Here is a 19,589-nt window from a genome sequence, read left to right as displayed (position 1 = left end):
CTATATTAGATATGTATCGGAAAAAACAAGACAACGTTGATGATCCACCAGTTATACCTTCACCGACTTCACCCACTGAAATAATTGAAGATCAAGAAAATCAAAGTATTCGTAAAGTATTGAAAAATTATTCTTATCAAAAAAATTGGGAAAAATCGTTTAACTGGCTATATTATAATATTCAAAAGGGTGGAGCTTTTTGTAAGGTATGTGAACAATTTCTTAGTAGTAATCATAGTGCTTTACAAAAATCAAAAGGTATTTTTATATGTACTCCATTTATAAATTATCGAAAAGCTACTGGTAAAACTGGTAAACTCTTAAAACACGCTAATTCAGAAAATCATGCTAAAGCTTTAGCTTTGAATGAATTATTTTTACATGGAAAAAATGAACATACACAAATGATCCAACAAAGTAATTCAGAAAAAATAAAAAATAGAATTAATTTTTCTACTTTTGTGCATAGTGTTTATTTTTTGGCAAAAGAAGAGATTCCTCATACTACTAAATATGAACCATTATTAAATAAAGTAGTGCTAAAACAACATCAATATTTACTTGAGTGGGTGGAAAAACAAAGTGATAGGTCGAATTACATGAGTAAAAATACAGCTATTGAAATATTAAATTGTATTGGCACTGTTCTTGAAACCCGTGACTCAAATGAATTAAAAAATAAATATAATAAAATGTATATTTAATGTATGTATAGTAAATGTGTGTTAATTGTGTTATATTTTTTTTCCATATAATTAATCAAAATTAGATTATTAATAATTTATGTATTCTTAGAAAAAAAATAATACCTTAATAACTTAAATTATTAAGTATCAATTTGATACCAATAAATTGAGCTTAAAATAATATTTTTACTTCTCTTAATTATTTACTTCTAAGACATACCCCCTTGAAAATTTACGATACCCCCCCGGGATAGAAGGTCTGAAATAAACACTGGTAATGAGATTATCATTGTCGTTTGTGAATATTGCGGTTTTTTCTTTTGTCTCCGAACCTCAAGTCCGCGGTTCGTCTTTTCATGACTCTTTTCGTACTTCAGTAGTTTGGTCACAGTTACTCCGAACGTATAGTACCCGTCGTTGGAAATCCGTGTTTGCAGCGTCTGTATTGTGCGCGGGTGTTGTGAAATTCGGCCACCGACACAATCTTTTCGTTATTATCGTCGACCCATAGGCGTGCAAAGGAATTGTCGGTAAAAGTGTGCAGAAGTATTTCACTTGAGGTTCCTCGATCCCGTAAGATACATAATATTATTGCCTCTATATTACTATAATTAACACTTGGTTTATAATTTAAATATTTTAGACACTCTCTCATTGATAATGAAAAGATATAAGATGTAGGTACATTTAATACTATTGTATAAAATAAAAACAATTATTAATTTACATTCATCTAATTTCACATTATATACATTTATCATGGTAATCTTCCCCAGTTGCGTAATGAATGGGGTTTTATGAAGGGAATTTTTTTTTTTTTTTGGGGGGGGGTTGTGTTGGCTGAATGATACATATTATGGTAACTAATAACATACAACAAAAATTAAAATATTTATAGTCACATAATAATTATATGTACTTTATAGTATATACACTGAAATGTATGCTGGGCATCATTTTTTTTTTTTTTTTTTTTTTTAAAATAAATTTACAATCTGTACCTTGGCACAATAAGTAAATGCGATAAAGGAATAACATAATAAGTATTGAACATATCCAATCTAATCTATTACGAAGAGAAAAAAAAAATAGTACAATAAGTTAAAATATACATGAATCATTTGTGGAAAGCAGCCACCCATTAGAGACACTTTCATTTGGAAATATTTAGATTTATTTTATTTTATTTTATTTTAATTTATTTATTTATTTTTTTTTTTTTTTGACTGATAGTTCATCTGTCAAGCAAGTCACGACACCATTTCCGTTTTAACCTTCTTGGAGGGTTACCGGGGATTGTTGGAGTTAAAAGATTTCTAGCAAGCGGGTTGGGATGAGATGCTAAGCGAAGGTGGAAACGTTTGTAAAACGATTTAGCTTCCTCATAAACTAGAGGCATTTTTAGATCAGAATGGATAGTAAAATTAGAAACGTAAGGAGGGGCATTTAATAATTTACGTAAAGCTATATTTTGAAATGTTTGGATCTTATTTACATTGGTTTTTTTTGCATTTCCCCAAAGTTGAAGGCCGTAAGTCCACAAGGGTTTAAGTAGGGATTTATAAATAATTAGTTTAGTGTTGACATCTGTATGTTTATTTTTAATAATGAGGTTTTTTAGTAGGCGCAAACGTAGATTTAGGTTTGCTCTTTTGGACTTGATATGCTGGCCCCAGGTCAACCTTTTATCAAGGATAAGACCAAGATATTTAGTGTTTGGGGCACTTGGGATTTGAGTGCCATAAATATAGACATCATGGCAGGGTGCCAGTCTGAGGGTGAACGTGGTGTGGGTAGATTTGGATTGGTTTATTTTAAATCTCCAGTTGGTGTACCAACCTTCATGAGAGTAAGATGAGTTTGTAGGTTTTGTATTGCTAGTAAAGGATCAGAGTGAATAGATAATATGGCCTTGTCGTCCGCGTAATCAGCTACCATTGTGTTAGGAGTAGTTGGTTGGTCAGAGGCATAAATATTGTAAAGGATAGGTGAAAGAATACCACCTTGTGGTACTCCAGCAGAAATATTGGCTATAGAAGAGAATGCATCACCAATACGAACTTGGAAATTGCGATCAGAGAGATATGATTTAATAACAAGGAAGTAAGTGGGATGAAGAAATTTTTTTAATTTGAAGAGCAGACCGTCATGCCATACCCTATCAAATGCCTGGGAGATGTCCAGGAATGCACTTGTACAATAGAGTTTTTTCTCTAATGAGTAAGATATAGCATCAACGACTCTATGAACTTGTTGTATAGTTGAGTGGACCGTACGAAATCCAAATTGAGAGTTAGGAATGATAGAATTTTCCGCGATACTTGGGAGCAAACGCTTAAGAATAAGTTTTTCCAGAATTTTTGCAAAAAATGGAAGAAGACTTATCGGACGAAAGGAGGAAATTGAATCAGGTGGCTTATTAGGTTTAGGGACTAGGATAATAGTAGAAAATTTCCATAAAATTGGGAAGTGAGACAGACGTAGAACAGAATTGAATATATGGGAAAGATGAATTATTGCTTTTTTAGGTAAGCACCTAGCTACTTCAGCTGTAATAAGATCAAATCCGGGGGATTTCTTAAGGGAGTATTTTGAGATGGCAAATTTGATATCATTTGGTGTGAAGTGTTTTACTGGACCAGGTGATGGACGTAATGGTAAATTAAGATAATCGTTTACAATTGTAGTATTGGAATGAGAGATTATGTCAGGGTGAGGTTGGAAAATATTGGAAAGATGCGTTTTAAAAAGTTCAGCTTTGTCAGGGTCTGAAATGACAAAACTGCCGTCAGGATTTTTTATAGGAAGATTAGGAGATTTATATTTACATATTTTTTTAGTCTCTCTCCAAAGACTTCCATCTTTTGGGGAGAGATTGGAAAGATGATAAACAAGGGATTCAGATTTATGTTTTGCCAAAACTTTTTTAAGATAATTTGCTAATTTATTATATTTTTGTTTATCAGACGGAAGACGCGTTCGTTGGTACATAGCTCTGGCTCTACGTTTTTCTACTATTATACTACGTATAAATTCCGGAATTAGGGGGTAGTGGGGTGAGGGTTGAGGTTTTATTGTAGAATGCCATGCGGCAGATTGGATGAGTTTCGTGAGATTATTTACAGCAAGATCAATATCATCAGTAGTTTTTAGTTTTACATTTAAGTGAATTTGTTGATTAACAAGGTCATGGAACTTATACTTATTGGTAGTGGAATTAAATAATTTGGGAGACTCGAGACGTGTCAAAGGTGAGGCACTTACTGTTAGCATAACTGAGGAGTGATCGGAGTTAGGTTCAAAGAGGTTTTCTGTTTTACAATGAAGGTTATTAGGAATCTTAGCTACAAAAATATCTAAGATATCTGGGTTTTTGTGTGTTGAAGTCGGCCAGTAAGTAGGACCAGGAGGAGCGAGAACTGTATAATATTTAGTTGAGCTAAAATTTTGGAGGACAATCCCACGTGGATTATTAGCTCGACAACCCCATGACAGATGTTTAGCATTATAGTCACCTCCAACTATAAAATTGTGTTTTATTGTATTAAAGTAGTCTGAATAGATTTGATTTGTTATCTTATGTTTAGGAGGCGAGTAAATTGCCGCAATGGTGATAGGAATATTATTTAATTTAATAGTTATGGCACAGGATTGCAAATAAGGTTGACAAAAGTTTGGGAGAGATTGATAGATGATAGACGATTTCATTAGAATGGCAACTCCACCATGCGCCGTGTTGTCTGGGTGATTGGTTTTTAATAATTTGTAATCTGGAATATGGATGGATGAGTATTTGGTGAAATGGGTCTCCGTTATAAGAGCGATGTCTATACGTTTATTGTGAAGTACTGTTTCAAGTTCATTAACATGATTTTTAAGACCATTGGCATTAAATTGGAGGATCAATAGAGATTTATTTGTAAGATTAGTCATTTATATTTTATCAAGTAGTTTGGTGATAACTTTATTGAGAAGAGAGATAAGAGGGTTTATAACGGATTTGAACTCCTCAAGAAAACTTGTGATTGTATTGCTTAAATCTGGTGAAGAATTAGGAATAGGATTGTGAGATTGGCCAGCAGTGGCTTGAGCGTAAGTGGGAGAGTGATTGGAGGGTTGGTTCAAATAAGAGTTTGCTAATGGGTGGCTGTCTCTTACATTTGAAGTCTCATTTCTAATATTATCAGATAAAAAATTATTTTTAGAAGTTTGATTTCTATCTCGTTGAAGATCTCTGTAGACTGAACATCCTTTATAGCTTGCCGGGTGGTCCCCAGAACAGAGTGCACATTTTGGTGGGTCTGAGCGTGAGATTGGACATGCAGAAGACTGATGATGATCACCACATCGGACGCAGCGTGAGTGATAGCCACAGTAGGTTTTAGTGTGACCATATTCCTGGCAGTTAGTGCATTGACTGATCACTTTGGGTTTATAGGGCTCTTCAACTTTTATTTTGGTGTGTAGGAGAGAGGTGATCTTATAAATATCATTTGAAAGATCAGTCGGTTCCAAGTCAACAAAAAATAGAGGGAGTGGACGTTTGGTGGTTTTGTGTAGCACATTCGAGACTTGCCTGACCTCAAAAAGACGAGTCTCAAGTTCAGATTTTATTAGTTGAGTAGGTGTAGATTCATGGATGTTACGAATAACTACACGTAAAGGTTTATCTTCTCGTAACTGATATGTATGGTATTCAGCATTGCTTTCTTTAAGATAGCGAATAAGTACTCTATAAGAATCAGGGTTTGCGGTTTGAATTTTTAAGTGGTCACCAGCAGATTTGCAAAAGAAATTATCGACACCAATTAGTTCGATAAGTACAGAGCAGAAGTTCGGAAAGTCTAAGATACCTTTCATGAATATTGGAGGGGGAGGTTTGATGTGTATAACTGCATTTGGTTCTTCTGTAACATCGGGAGAAACGGTATCCATGACTGTCGGTTCATTTTGAGTAAGAGGTTCGTAACGGTTGCGTGTAGTAAAAAGTTTTTTGTTTTGTGGACCTACGTTCTTAGGAAATGTTTTGTTGTTGGAAGAAGTGTCCGATGAAGAACTTGATAAATTTCTTTTGGATTTGGATGTCTGCGTTTGCCAGCCATCGATTGCTTGGCTATTCATATTACTACCTTGAGTACTGCGGCTAGAGTTAATGGAATTACTAGAATTTGCAGGAATTGATAAGCGAGCAGGCTGTATAGTTCTGTTTACTTTTTTGGTATTACAGTTAATTGTTTTATTTTGTACACGAATAGTTGATGGGGTGGTCGGCATATCTTACGTGAGCAAGGTCACGAACCGCTGCGCGACGCACGCGATGCCGCGATAACGCGAACGCGTTATCTAAGGACGGTGCGACGACTGTTAGATAATCACACTTATAGTAATATGTTAGAAAATAAAATTACATTTTGTAAAGCACACGAATAGAACAGCGTACTTACAAATTAAAATTAAACTAATAATTTGGATTGAGTTAAACGTTAGCAATTTTTACATATCACTTTGGGCATATGTAATTGTTATTTTGTTTTCTGCTTCTAGTCTGTTCTACGTCGCCAGGTATATCGCTTGGATTAAAATTGTTTTTTATACTAATGAAGGAGCTTAACAGTTAACGAGTCACTTTGAACATATTTTTGGTTTTAATTTTGTTTATGTACTTTATGGTCAGTAGTATAGCAATTGCTTTGGCTGTATATATGAAATATGTTGATGGTTGTTTGAATGATGTCTGTAAATTGTTCTTTTATTATGGATTTATTCCTATACCTTCATCAATTTGGAGGCATCGGTCTATATTTCTTGATATTTGTTTAGATGCTCAAGAGGTGTGTTTTCCTTGTATAGTGTGTCCAGTTCTGTGTTTATGTTGTGCATACTTGTCCATAATTATATTGTTATACAGTATGATTCTTATAGTTTATTTATGACTTGCTGACAATCATTGTACCTACTTATAAAGTATGTGTATTTATATAATAACTCACATGTATTTTTTTTTATTTTTAGAAATGGAACATAACTATTCTAAACGATAAACAGCCAATGCTGAAAACTTCAGACCGTGATGGTGGCACATTATACCTTGTTCCGGAACTATGTTCTATAACTGAATTCAATGATACTATAGGGTAAATCAAGTTATTTGTTAATATGTAAATAACAATTATCTGAACTTAACTCAAAATAAAATAATATTCTTAATTTAATAGTAAAGATAAAAATTTTGTTTATGTTATATATAGTTTGTCCTAAAAGTTCTGTATCATTCTAGTTATCTCCATGGCATATAAATGCAGTTTTTTCAATAGTATTCTATAAAAATATATATACTATTAAACTAAAATATATATATAATCTTCTTATATTATAATCTGTTTGCTAAGAGACCAGGACTGTGAGATCGGATAGAAAATGGTAGTACCCTGCACAATAGTACCCTATTGTCTAAGGCAGGGGTCTCCAACCTTAGGCCCGCGGGCCGGGTCTGGCGTGTTCTGGGCCTGTTATTCGTTGATTGGTAGTGATTGCAATTCATATGCAGTTTACTTTAATTCACTACGTTAAAAAATAATTTAATCGTTGAGTAGGAATTGTTGACGGAGTTGCCAGCATTTTCAAAATTCATAATATGCGTGAGGTAGTTCTAGTTTCTCGGTGAATTGAGTATAGATTACTGTTGAAAACCCCACATTTAAATATATTGACATAGATATGTTTTTGTCTTTTGGGCTAGATGCAACTTATTTTTTCTAACCAATATTGTCATAAAAACGCAAATCAACAATAAAACACTTTTATGATTCTTCTATTTTTCTTGCAGAGGAAAAATATCTAGTAACATGCTACATATTTTAAACCTGCACCATCGTCAAGGTTAGTTTAGGTCCCTTTGAATTTTTTTTTATACATTTATTATACTTAATATAATTAATTAACAAAGACGAATGTACATATACCGCTTACGTTTTTTGAGACAACAAACTTGATCATGACTGAGTTGCCCATTGTCTAAAGTATCTTCGGGCGAGTGCAAAAATTACAGTCAAATAATTTTTATTTATATTATATTATAAACAGGCTATATTTTATAACTCAGTATCCTATATACTATTCAGTATACATATTTAGTTATCTATAGACTACATAGTTATAGTATCAAAAAATATACTTGGTAAAAGACCATATTTGCTCAGAATCGTTTTTTGTATGCAATGATTAATCATTGAACTCAAATTAAACATATCCATTACGCTATTACAGTGACCACTCGACACTTATGTTATTAATGACGTTTTCTTTAAGTATTAACTATTTAAAAATTACAGAAAAAAGCACCTGGTTAAAGAATTGAGTCAGTATACAAATTATGGACCAAATAAAACAATAAATAAATATAATCAATTTCTTAGTAAATTGCAATACACACAAAAAGTAAGTATGTTTATTGAAATATTAAAATTTTACTTTGTTAATTATTTTTGTGTATTATAGTTCTCTGAGGCTTTAAATTCGTGGCACTTAAGTTTGAGTAGAAAATTAATTAGAATCTCTGGACGTATACTACCTCCTGCGAATTTAAAATGCCGTAATCACATTATCCCTGTTGGTGATCAAGGAAATTGGACAGATCAATTAAAACTGTTAAAAATGTTAAAAACCCCATATGTTGAGAACTGGGTTGTCTTAGCTCCTTCGAAGTATTTTTCAATAGTAAAACAATTTGTCTATAATCTAATGCTTATAGCGAAGACAATGGCATTTACACTACCAGAACCAGAAATGTTAGTTTCAATTATTTATTTAATTAATTGTATTATTATTAAATTTACTATTTATAAAGTACAATATTTGTGCCGTTTTAAGATGAAAATTTGGCTGTGAATGATTTGTTATTCGTTTTGTGTAGCACGGCACCTATAGCAGCAGGCTATGCATCAGCTGGGGGAATTCATTTTCCTGCACAGCTGGTCATCATCTTAAGTATATGCAAACATACTGATTTATGTTTATGTTTTTAGAGTACAAATTAATGATGAATCTCAAATATCGTACATGAATCATTTGGACGAGATTGTTAATAGAAATATTAATTTTATTTTATTTGTGATCAAGTCTCGGAATAGTGATATTTATAATGGAATAAATAGAAAGTTATGTTTAGAAGCATCAGGTAAATAAATACAATTTAAAATGTACACATTAAAATTAATTATTTTAGTCGTATATTGTTTTTTACATACCTTCTGACAAGTTATAATTTTTAATATCTTTAATCCTTTTAATATTTTTATATACAACACTAATATCATTACTTTTGTTGAATATCTATACTTATATTATGAGTCTATTGGGTAGAAATTGGTTTATTATAATCATAAAAATAATTAAAAAATAAATTTCAGTACCATTTCATTTACTGTCTTTGAAACAAGTTTCAAACAATGACTTATCAACGTATGCCAAAACTGCCATACGAATAAATTGTAAGTTAGGTGGAGTGCCCTGGTCAGTAGCGGATATCGCTGATGAGGTATTACTAATTGTCTTATTCACAAATAGTTTATTTATAAATTATGTACCGTTAAACATGATTAATTAATTTAAATACATTTTTCAGAATATTATGGTAGTTGGATTGGATATGTACCGAGATTCACTTAACAAACATAAATATTTTTGTGCAGTAGTGGTTTCAATAAATAATTGTAATATGAGATACTCCAGTTATGTTAAACTACTATGTAAAAAAGACATATCAGAATTTTATGTTTCGTGTATTGTTGGTATGTATATTATGTTTTATAATTTATTAAAAATCTAAGGAAATAAAAACATGATTAAAAAGCCAAAGGCACCTAAACAATTTGATAACCAAATTTTAATTTAAAAATTTAGATTAAAATATAAGAAAACTGGTTATTGCTTATTGTTATATTTTGATAATAAGGTTATTAAACCGCTGATTCGCTTTTTTTGGTTATGAGTTACTAGTTTCAATAAATTTGTATTTTTTAATTGTTTCTTATGAAGATTGATGCACTCATTGTTTAGTTATTTTATTTATTGGTAAATTGCAATGTAATGTTACATTTCATCAATTATGTAATATTTAAACATAGCTTTAAGAAAATAATTTAAGTAGAATTTTGATCTAATATAAATTTAAATTTTTTACATACATTTAGTTGATGGTTGATACATAAAATTAAAATAAACTGAAATATATTTAATATTAATGCTAAACGTTTGTTTATTCTAATTATACAAATTATAATACGTGTAAATATAGCAGTAGGAATATATGGTAGGAACCATCAATCATGACAAAATAAATAGCCCGATAAATAGAAACCATATCAAACTCCTCTCTCACTAACACGTGCCAACGACGTCAACGTTTGGTGTGTATGTCAATAATATTAATATATAATCCTTAAAGTTATAATGACTTTTAAATCATCCTAGGATATGTAGTCTTTACTTTTTATCATTTGTTTTCAAATCTTAGGGTCATACTTTGTATTTCAACTTATTAAGTCATTTGGTAGGGTATTAGCCATTTTGGTGGTAGATTTTTAGGAGATTTGTTGAACTTTTCAGCTGACCTTTGAGACTGTTGCTTACACTTTTGAATCTTGAAGCAGAGGACAAAGATTGAAATGAGATTGGGAGCTATAATTATTATAATTATTTTATAGAATTAAATGATAACTCTAACTATCTAACTATTGTAGTTACTAGTTGATAGTTCTGAGTTTTTAGTAAAACATTATTTCCATTACAAATTATGAGGTAAAAGTACATTATCTGGAAAGTAATAAGAAATAACTAAAATGTAATTCTAAACATACATTTTTATTTTCCTCTCAACTAAAACCTGCCAGTAGAGAAAAATAATTTAAAATTAACAAGATATAAAGTTATATAAAAAAACGCTTGCCAAGTCAAGGATCGGCATGTAAACTTTCTTGATTTTTAATTTTTAGGAATTTATTAACTGATATCACAACCAAACTGTATAACAATTTGAATCCAGAAAAATATCGGTGTGAACAGCCCAATAAAAAATCATTTTCATTTTCATTTAGTGAGATAGATCTCTGAAACCGGAGAGCGGATTTTGTTGTTTAGGGTCTTGTAAGATTCACATTGGTTAGGAAAAGTGCAGTGAAGATTTTCAGAACTTTATCTTTAATAGTTAATTCACAACGGAACATTAAAAAAAATTAAAACAAATTTTATTGGGCGTTTTTTGATGTTTTTCAGCTTTACAGCTTTGAAGTGAATTAACGATTGGAGATAAAGTTCTAAAAATATTCGCTGCACTTCTCCTAACCAATGTGAATCTAACAAGACGCCCTAACAACAAAATCGGTTAGGTTCCCAGTTTTGGAAATCTACCTCGCTAATGTTTGATTATGGAGGTTTATATAATTATTTAGTATATCTATATTTTTTTTTAAGAGGACGTCACAACCGAATGTGTTGTTTCCATCTTACACACGTACGACAGACTAAACGCATTTACATAGTCCGAGTAGAACTCGCTCAATTTTAGTTTTTAAGTCAATATACCTATTGAAAAATTGAATTGTGACAATATTTCTGAGGGCAAGTCGTTGCGTTTTTTCGATTATAAGCAATATAACGTTCATTATATCATTTAGAAATAGAAAAAATTTCAACATTTTTAAAATAGGTACCATTAACTTTTAAAATTAAAATTTCTTAAAAAAAAACACAATGACTTGCCCCCAGAAATATTATCACAATTCAATTTTATAATAGGTATTTTTACTCTAGAACCAAAATTGAGTGAGTTCTACTGTTCTACACTTCTACTCAGACTGCGTAAACGTGTTTTGTCTATGTAGTACGTGTGTAAAACGGAGACAACACATGTGGGTGCGATGTCCTCTTAACAAGATATCTTAAACTTTATTTGATGGAGGCATTCAAAAAAAACCGTTAACATTACTAATTAACTAGAGAAATTAAATTAACATAATATGAAATGTTAAATTAATTTATGTATATAGTATATGATTAATTAATAAATTGTATTAAATTAATTTGGTTTTTAAAAAAAACAGTAAAAAACATTAAAGAAATAAAATCAACAAGCGCACTTATATTTAGCAAAATCTTTAAAAGTTTTCTATGAATTTTATGTCACAGTGAAGTGCATTTTTCATCTTTGAACTTCTGCATCTCACATTTTCCTTAAAATATCTTTATATATTATAATACGTTTATGATATTTATATAAAAAAAATAAACAATAAAATAAATCTTTACAGCAATTCATTGAAGTTTATTATAAAATGTATAATTGTTTTACCAATTTCATTATTAATTTAGATGCTTTAAGTAAGTATAAAGACTTAAATCGAAAATTGCCTAGAGGAGTACTAATATATAGAGATGGTTTAAAATATGAAGATGAATCATTTAAAAAAACTTGTATGTCTGAGATTAATTTAATGCTGGTTAGTAGTGTTTTAAATTTTCTTCCATATATATTATATTATAATATACAGGGTGTGATGTCATTGTAAGCGACGTTTTTTAGTGATTATGGATCGATAATATTGAGTTACATAAAAAAAAGTGTTTCTTTATTTTTAGCTTGCATTTTTTTATTATTACAATTTCAAAAAATTTAAGCACCCAATTGTACTAACAGCAAAATAAACTTTATTTTTTCAAATGGTAACAACTATATTTTTAAACGGGTTCTTTTTTTTATGTTGAAAGTCAAATTATTAATTTTGGTTTGCTAGTTTATTAACTACGGTCCTCTAAAGTTTAGTGTAACGTTGTCAGAGTTGAATATATATACAATTGTACCTCGCGTACAATGACATAATCTACACTCTGTATATGGTTATAAAAATGATAATATAAAATCTTGTTTTTACAGGCAAAATGTTTGGAATTCTATCGTGGATGTATGGTTCCCTTTGCATATATATTAGTAAGAAAATCAAATGAAACTAAATTTTTCATTCATAATGATTCATTAAATTATAGAAATCCACTACCTGGAACAATTGTTGATTCTGATATCACTAACCCAAATATGTGAGTATGAATATGCATCTAATATACATTTTATTTGAGAAATGTTATTGATATAATATTTAACATGATTGTATATTATAATCATTAATCACTTATCATCATCTAACTTAATATTACATTACTATTATAATAAATTAACTGTTTTGTCATTTTGATGTTTAACGAAATGTACAAAGTTATAATTAACACTTATCTGTGACAGATTGGACTTCTTCTTGATTTCACACACAGTCAAGTCTGGATCAGTGTCTCCAACTTACTATTGTATACTGTTTAATTCTATTCCTCAGTTTTTGATAGACGAACTACACATGATCACTTACTTCTTAACTCACGTGTACTACAAAAGTTCGGTGCGTATAATTTAATTAATAATAAACATAAAAATCAAATATTTTATTGTGTTTTAATTTATTTTTCTAGCATACCATACGAGTTCCTGCACCGTGTCAATTAGCATATGATTTAGCATATTTTAGTGCAAATACACTTAAGAGTACGGAAAAAATATTGTTACACAGCTATCCATTTTTTTTTTAAATTATTATTTTTTTCATTATATTTTTACTATGATATTTTTGTCTATTATTTTTATAAATAATTGTTTAGCCTGGCTGTATTGTATATTATGTTATTTATATGATCAGTGTCCAGATTTTATGTCTATAAGTTTTAGTTCACATATTTTAAAAACATTTTTTTTTTTAATGTCTGATGATCATAATATGTTCACTTTATTAAATTTGATTAAGCCCAATTATTAGTAATGTCTATTTCTATTTTATGCTGATAAAAAAAGTCTAGTTTTATAATGTCCACTAATTCAAAAGTTGTATACTTTATTTATATATTTATTTTTCTTAATATCCATTCAAATTAACATCACACAATAAATTGTTGGTATTATAAATATTAAGTATATAATATAAATGTCCATCTCTCCATTAGTCTATTATTGTTTGTACCTATCTACCATTCGTTGGATGGATTGAAAATTTTAGTGTATTATGTATTTATGTATCACAATCGTCATCTTAGATACATATTTTTTAGTTAGTTTTATATTCAGTAGAATTTAATATTTTATTTTCATTTTAACTGTTTGAATGCAAGTGATAGTCAATGAAAACCAAGCCAATAAGAATTTTGAAATTTTGGTCATTCATTTAAATTGTTAGTTCAGAAAATGTGCTCATGTGACATTCTTACCAATGTAATGAAAACATTTTAAAAATGGTATTTAAATAAGTGTAGGTTCTTTAAATAATAAACATGGAAATGTTTTATCTTATAAATTAACTAGCTGTCCCGCCCGACGTGAACAATTTATTTGTGGTGGTGTGGCGTTGTTCACTCTCAAATTCACGCCCCATGTAAACGCAGCTTAAAGACTTTTTTTTCTCTTCGTTCGCCGGCGTGCAATGTAGTGGAAGAGCCAGTGTTGTACATTCGCCGACGCCAAAGTTTAGCGCTGTTTTCGTCGTTTCCAACTCCCGCCGTGACTTTGCGCGTCTCTACCGTAGGTATTACTGCCGTTAACATTTCAACAGTTTTGCGGTAATGAGATTATCATTGTCGTTTGTGAATATTGCGGTTTTTTTCTTTTTTCTCCGAACCTCAAGTCCGCGGTTCGTCTTTTCATGACGCTTTTCGTACCTCAGTACTTTGGTCACCGTTACTCCGAACGTATAGTACCCGTCGTTGGAAATCCGTGTTTGCAGCGTCTGTATTGTGCGCGGGTGTTGTGAAATTCGGCCACCGACACAATCTTTTCGTTATTATCGTCGACCCATAGGCGTGCAAAGGAATTTTCGGTAAAAGTGTGCAGATGTATTTCACTTGGGGTTACTCCATCTACCTACTACAATCCAGTAAGATACATAATATTATTGCCTCTATATTACTATAATTAACACTTCGTTTATAATTTAAATATTTTAGACACTCTCTCATTGATAATGAAAAGGATATAAGATGTAGGTACATTTAATACTACCTATTGTATAAAATAAAAACAATCATTAATTTACATTCACCTTATTTTACATTATATACATTTATAATGGTAATCTTCCCCAGTTGCGTAATGAACGGTGTTTTATGAATGGAATTTTTTTTTTTTGGGGGGGGACGGTGGCTGGATACGTATTATGGTAACTAATAACATTAAAAAAAAATTAAAATATTTACAGTTACATAATAATTATATGTACTTTATAGTATACAAGGGGACAAAGCCACTAGTGGGTAGGCACTGAAATATAGTGTGCATATGCTGGGCATCATGGTTTATAAATTTTGACCACTACCCCACTAATCTTCCCTATATACCAATAGTATTTTAAACTGATAAATTGTTTCCTCCACGTCTCAATGAGCTTGCAGTTTCTTGCTCAATAAATATTGTCAGTAAGGCATCTAACCTTTCTTGAGCCTATGTACTGCGCAATAATACTCTTAACGATTGCCATTTTTGAAAAAGTTCTTCCACAGGAATAATTAATAACCTAACCTAGTGAGTAATGACTGGTTTGGTAGTAAATTCTTGTATCATTGTCATGTAACCATGTCGACTGCCATAGAACTGATGGGGTTCACACAGTATCAGGGTATAAGAGTAATTTTACAGTTAGTTAAAAAAAATAAATAAAATAAATAAAAAGAGCATGTGGGCACCTGGCAGTCAACATGTTAAATATATTTGCAAAGGTTCTCAATCGGTCTGTACCATCCTTAGTTATCCAACTCAACCACTGAGTTATATTACTATTATTCTTTTTCTTGGTATGTCATCTATTGGTGTAAATAGTCTGATTTCAGTGCTTTCTATTTCTAGTTTAAATAAATTACCTACACTACCTACCCAGTAGACACGTCAATGTCTATTATATGTCTGTTATATATCACTGGTTAGATCAAAATATCCATTTTTGATGTTTAATTGATGTTATTTTTACATTCCAAAATAAGTCTATATGAAGAGAACTATTTAAAGTCTAAATGAATATTGTTAATATACATCTTAAAGACTGTCTTTTATTAGTATATAAACTAGCTTTTTAGATGTATAGAAAATATCTATAATTTGTATAAGATAAATTATGATACATGACTAATTAATATAATTAAATATAGTCTCATACTATAATGTTTATGTTTACTATTAGGTATTGACTAATAATCCACTTATTTACTATTCTAGGGTAAATGTACACATTTACAGTTGGATAGACATTAAATCAAACATTAAATGTAATTAATATATTCAAAAACAAAAATTAATTCACCAAATTAAACAATATTTAATAGGCATAAATAAATAATAATTGATAATTGAAAAAGTGAGCACTCCCATAAACATAAAATACAATATATAATATGTAAATGATATTATAATAATGGATAGATAACAATCAAACATATTAAGTTAAAATTAAAATGTTGTAATGAAAGCTTTTAAGATATTTTTAATCATGTTTACAATAAAATATAATGTAAATTATCAAATTAACAAAAATCAGCAAATTATAAATTATAATACACTATAAACACTACCTACATACCGCAATACCGAATATTACTATTTTTTTTTATATATATTTTTCCTGGGTTCATGCTAAGCGTAACCGGTTTTTAATTCTGAATCCAACCACATCTTAAGATCCTATTGGATGTTTCATCATATTTACAACCTAAACAGTTAGAACAATAGTATAATTAATTTAAATAAGTAACACTTTTTCACAGAGTTTCAACCATCAAAATTGTAGTCAATGCACAATGGTCTGTTAATAACTCGGTTAATAATGTTCTTAACACCTATGTGTTAGTGTCATTCTGTGATATTCTCCCACATTGATGTAATCTACTGTTCTAAAATAAAAATTTAATTTAAATTATTTTTTTATTATGGTAGTTTTTAATAATTTTATGAGTAATTTAATTAATACCATTAGTTGTTGTGAAGCAGACAATTGCAATTTTTCTTCAATATCACACACTAGCTACAGATTTAACAGACAGAATGAAATATTCAGAACATTTTTGTCTGATTGTTGATTGGGGTTTAGATTCTCCATTGCTCATGATTAATTTTGTTATTAATTTAATAGCTACCTGTTGATCTTGTACAATTTGTTGAACTAACAAAATTTGCTGTTGTAATAAATGTATTGTAGTATGAGACAAGACCACGGCTCCGGACGATGATGGCGGATAATGTTCATTATCTACAAAATAAAATATAAAAATGTAACACATCATACTTACCTGTAAAGGATGAAATTAATGCTTATGCAGAAGAAAATATTATGAGATTCATTATCATTTTCAAACATTGATGGTGATTAACAATTGTCAGAATTTGTATCTGTAGCTGATAAACTTATAAGTTTGATATTAATTGATAAGTCAGTAAGCAATAAGTTTATGATATAAATAATTTAATTAAAGGTACCTTGAACTAATAAATTAATTTGTGTCAAATTGTTTGAACTGTTATTATTATTATATTTCTGTGGAACTAGAGCAGTAAAAATTGATGGGAATTTTTTTGAACATTGGAGTGGTAAGACTATAAGACTCTTTTTCACATAAGAATGAACCGCTTCCGCGCATGCAGACTAAGCTGCCAAACAGTGCCTGATCTACTATCTTTAAAAAAAAAAAGAGCTACTTTCAAAAAGCTACTCTATAGTCTATCCTAAGGATCTATTGAGCCATATTGAACATCAATAAGTGGCCCTTAATTTTTTAGATTCTGAAAGTACAATGATGTAATGATGTATTACAATGATTCAAAAACAAATAACCCTAGACACTTTAAATTTTCACCAAATGTTTAAATGACAATTGTCCATACATGGTAACATTTTTAAATAATTTTGACTCATTTAAAGCTATTTATAGCCATGAGAATTTTTTTAAATTTTGTAAATATATTTTTCAGTTAGAAATTCATAAAAGTTTTTCTTTGCATAGCTAAGATTAAAAATTTTAATAGAAAATTTCATATAAGTTTTTCTATCTATAACAAAAAAAAAAGTGAACTTAAATGGAACATTATATTTTCAAGAGCTTTTGGACTTTTGGAAATTTTTTACAATATTTAGCGATAAATTATTAAACTCCAATTAATCGAATTTTTATGTATTGTTATATTTCTAAAACTAATGACAGTAAACTCTTGAAATGATCATCAAATATTTATATCAGAATTTTCCATACCTGGTAAAATTTTCAAACTATTTTGACTTTTTGAGTTATTTATAACCATTATAATTTTTTCAAATTTTGTAAATTATTTTTCAGTTAGAAATGCATAAAAGCAATTTTATTTGTAACTATTAAATTTGACACAACGTCTCCGCTTAGAATCGTTTTTTGTATACAATGTTTTTTCATTGAATTCGAATATAACACATCAATTACAATGATATGCTCGACAACTACTATACAGCAGAGTGGTACCCACTTGTCCGCCTTTTTTTATTGAAAATTTAACAATTTTTATAGCCGTGCAAATAATATATTACTTTTGTTGGTTATGAGGTTGCTATTGGTTACAAAAACAAAATAGTTGTTATGATTGATAACAATTTATATTAGATCTGTATTTTATACATGGTCAAAACCATCAAAATTACTGTTTAGTAAACTTATTAGTAAGAAATAGGTACTACAATATATCTTCATTATAATATTACTTGAATGATACCTTCATGATTGCAATAAACTACCTTTTTCTACATCTGAATTGCAGTGTTCCAATATTTTTTCAGCATGTCCTATAAGACCTAAACTTTGAACTAAGCAAGGGATAAACACCTTGGGAGTAATCAGTGAACAAGTTGATGGTAATCATAGGTAATCTTTGTAGTAAATCATTGGTAATCATAGGTATAATCATTGAAATCAGTAATCTGGTGTACCATATTTCTGTCAGGTACAGGTAACCTTGGAAATAAGGTAATTTTTTAGTGTTTCCTCCCAAAATTCAGAGTTGGCGAATATGAAAATTATATTATCTCTGATATTCAGTTAGTTTGGTTTTTGAAATAGAAACTGCTGAAGTTGGATAAAACTCTGGATAAAACGTAGTTTTAACACTAACACATTTATTTTTTGAATTTTTTTGCAACAAGTAGTATTTTACTGACAACCATGTGGTGACAGGCTACAGATGGGGGATCTGGAAACTTTTGATTCTGGAAAAAGATTAATATTCGATAAATACATTCCTGAGTGAGTAGTATTCTTACTCGACACCTACTGTTCAACAGAAGGGTTACCTAGTTGACAGCTATTAATTGTTTTATTTGTTCAATACTCTTTCGTAAAAATATTGATTTTAAGAAATTATTTTATTCTTAATACATTTAAAGTTTTAACTTTTGTCAACAGAATTTCTGTACTATAAAAATGCCGAAAAAAATCCATTTGTGAACTGTAAGTCGCGTAAACGAAAGAGATTATTTTGCCCAAGTACTATGGTGAGATATGATAATGCATCCAACGCATATAATACCTTATGGGTATGTAAAATTTGCTTAAAATGCTTATTAAGCCGTGAAACAGCAGAAGGACATGTGATCAATTGCAATACTTGAACTAAGCAAAAACCACCCACACCACCAGCTATAAAGTAATAGTACATATTTTAGTCTTGTTTTTTTTTATTAGTTATGTTGAAAGTGACGCTTGATGGACTAATGACTTTAGTATTAGTATAAATAAATAATAACACGACAATATGATTATGTATAAGTATAATATATAATAACGTACAACTGGACTATTTAACTGTGACAGTAC

General features: G+C 29.8%; 1 protein-coding gene and 1 pseudogene across 1 annotated transcript; one reads left to right on the top strand and one right to left on the bottom strand.

Annotated features, from left to right (window-relative positions):
* Window positions 1-11: 11 nt before the first annotated feature.
* Window positions 12-13,326, top strand: LOC132953689 (piwi-like protein Siwi). Its single transcript, XM_061026058.1, has 11 exons — window positions 12-206; window positions 6,699-6,820; window positions 8,018-8,123; window positions 8,184-8,473; window positions 8,711-8,862; window positions 9,095-9,222; window positions 9,310-9,475; window positions 12,054-12,181; window positions 12,616-12,776; window positions 12,979-13,129; window positions 13,200-13,326. The coding sequence occupies exons 1-11, from the start codon at window positions 12-14 to the stop codon at window positions 13,314-13,316; spliced, it is 1,716 nt and encodes a 571-aa protein (XP_060882041.1). The 3' UTR covers window positions 13,317-13,326.
* Window positions 13,327-16,366: 3,040 nt separating this feature from the next.
* LOC132953688 (uncharacterized) lies at window positions 16,367-17,113 on the bottom strand (annotated as a pseudogene).
* Window positions 17,114-19,589: the final 2,476 nt, after the last annotated feature.

The sequence above is a fragment of the Metopolophium dirhodum genome, chromosome 1 (genome assembly GCF_019925205.1).
Source record: "Metopolophium dirhodum isolate CAU chromosome 1, ASM1992520v1, whole genome shotgun sequence".
In the NCBI taxonomy this organism is placed as follows: Eukaryota; Metazoa; Arthropoda; class Insecta; order Hemiptera; family Aphididae; genus Metopolophium; species Metopolophium dirhodum.
This window is presented reverse-complemented; position numbering and strand designations above follow the sequence as displayed.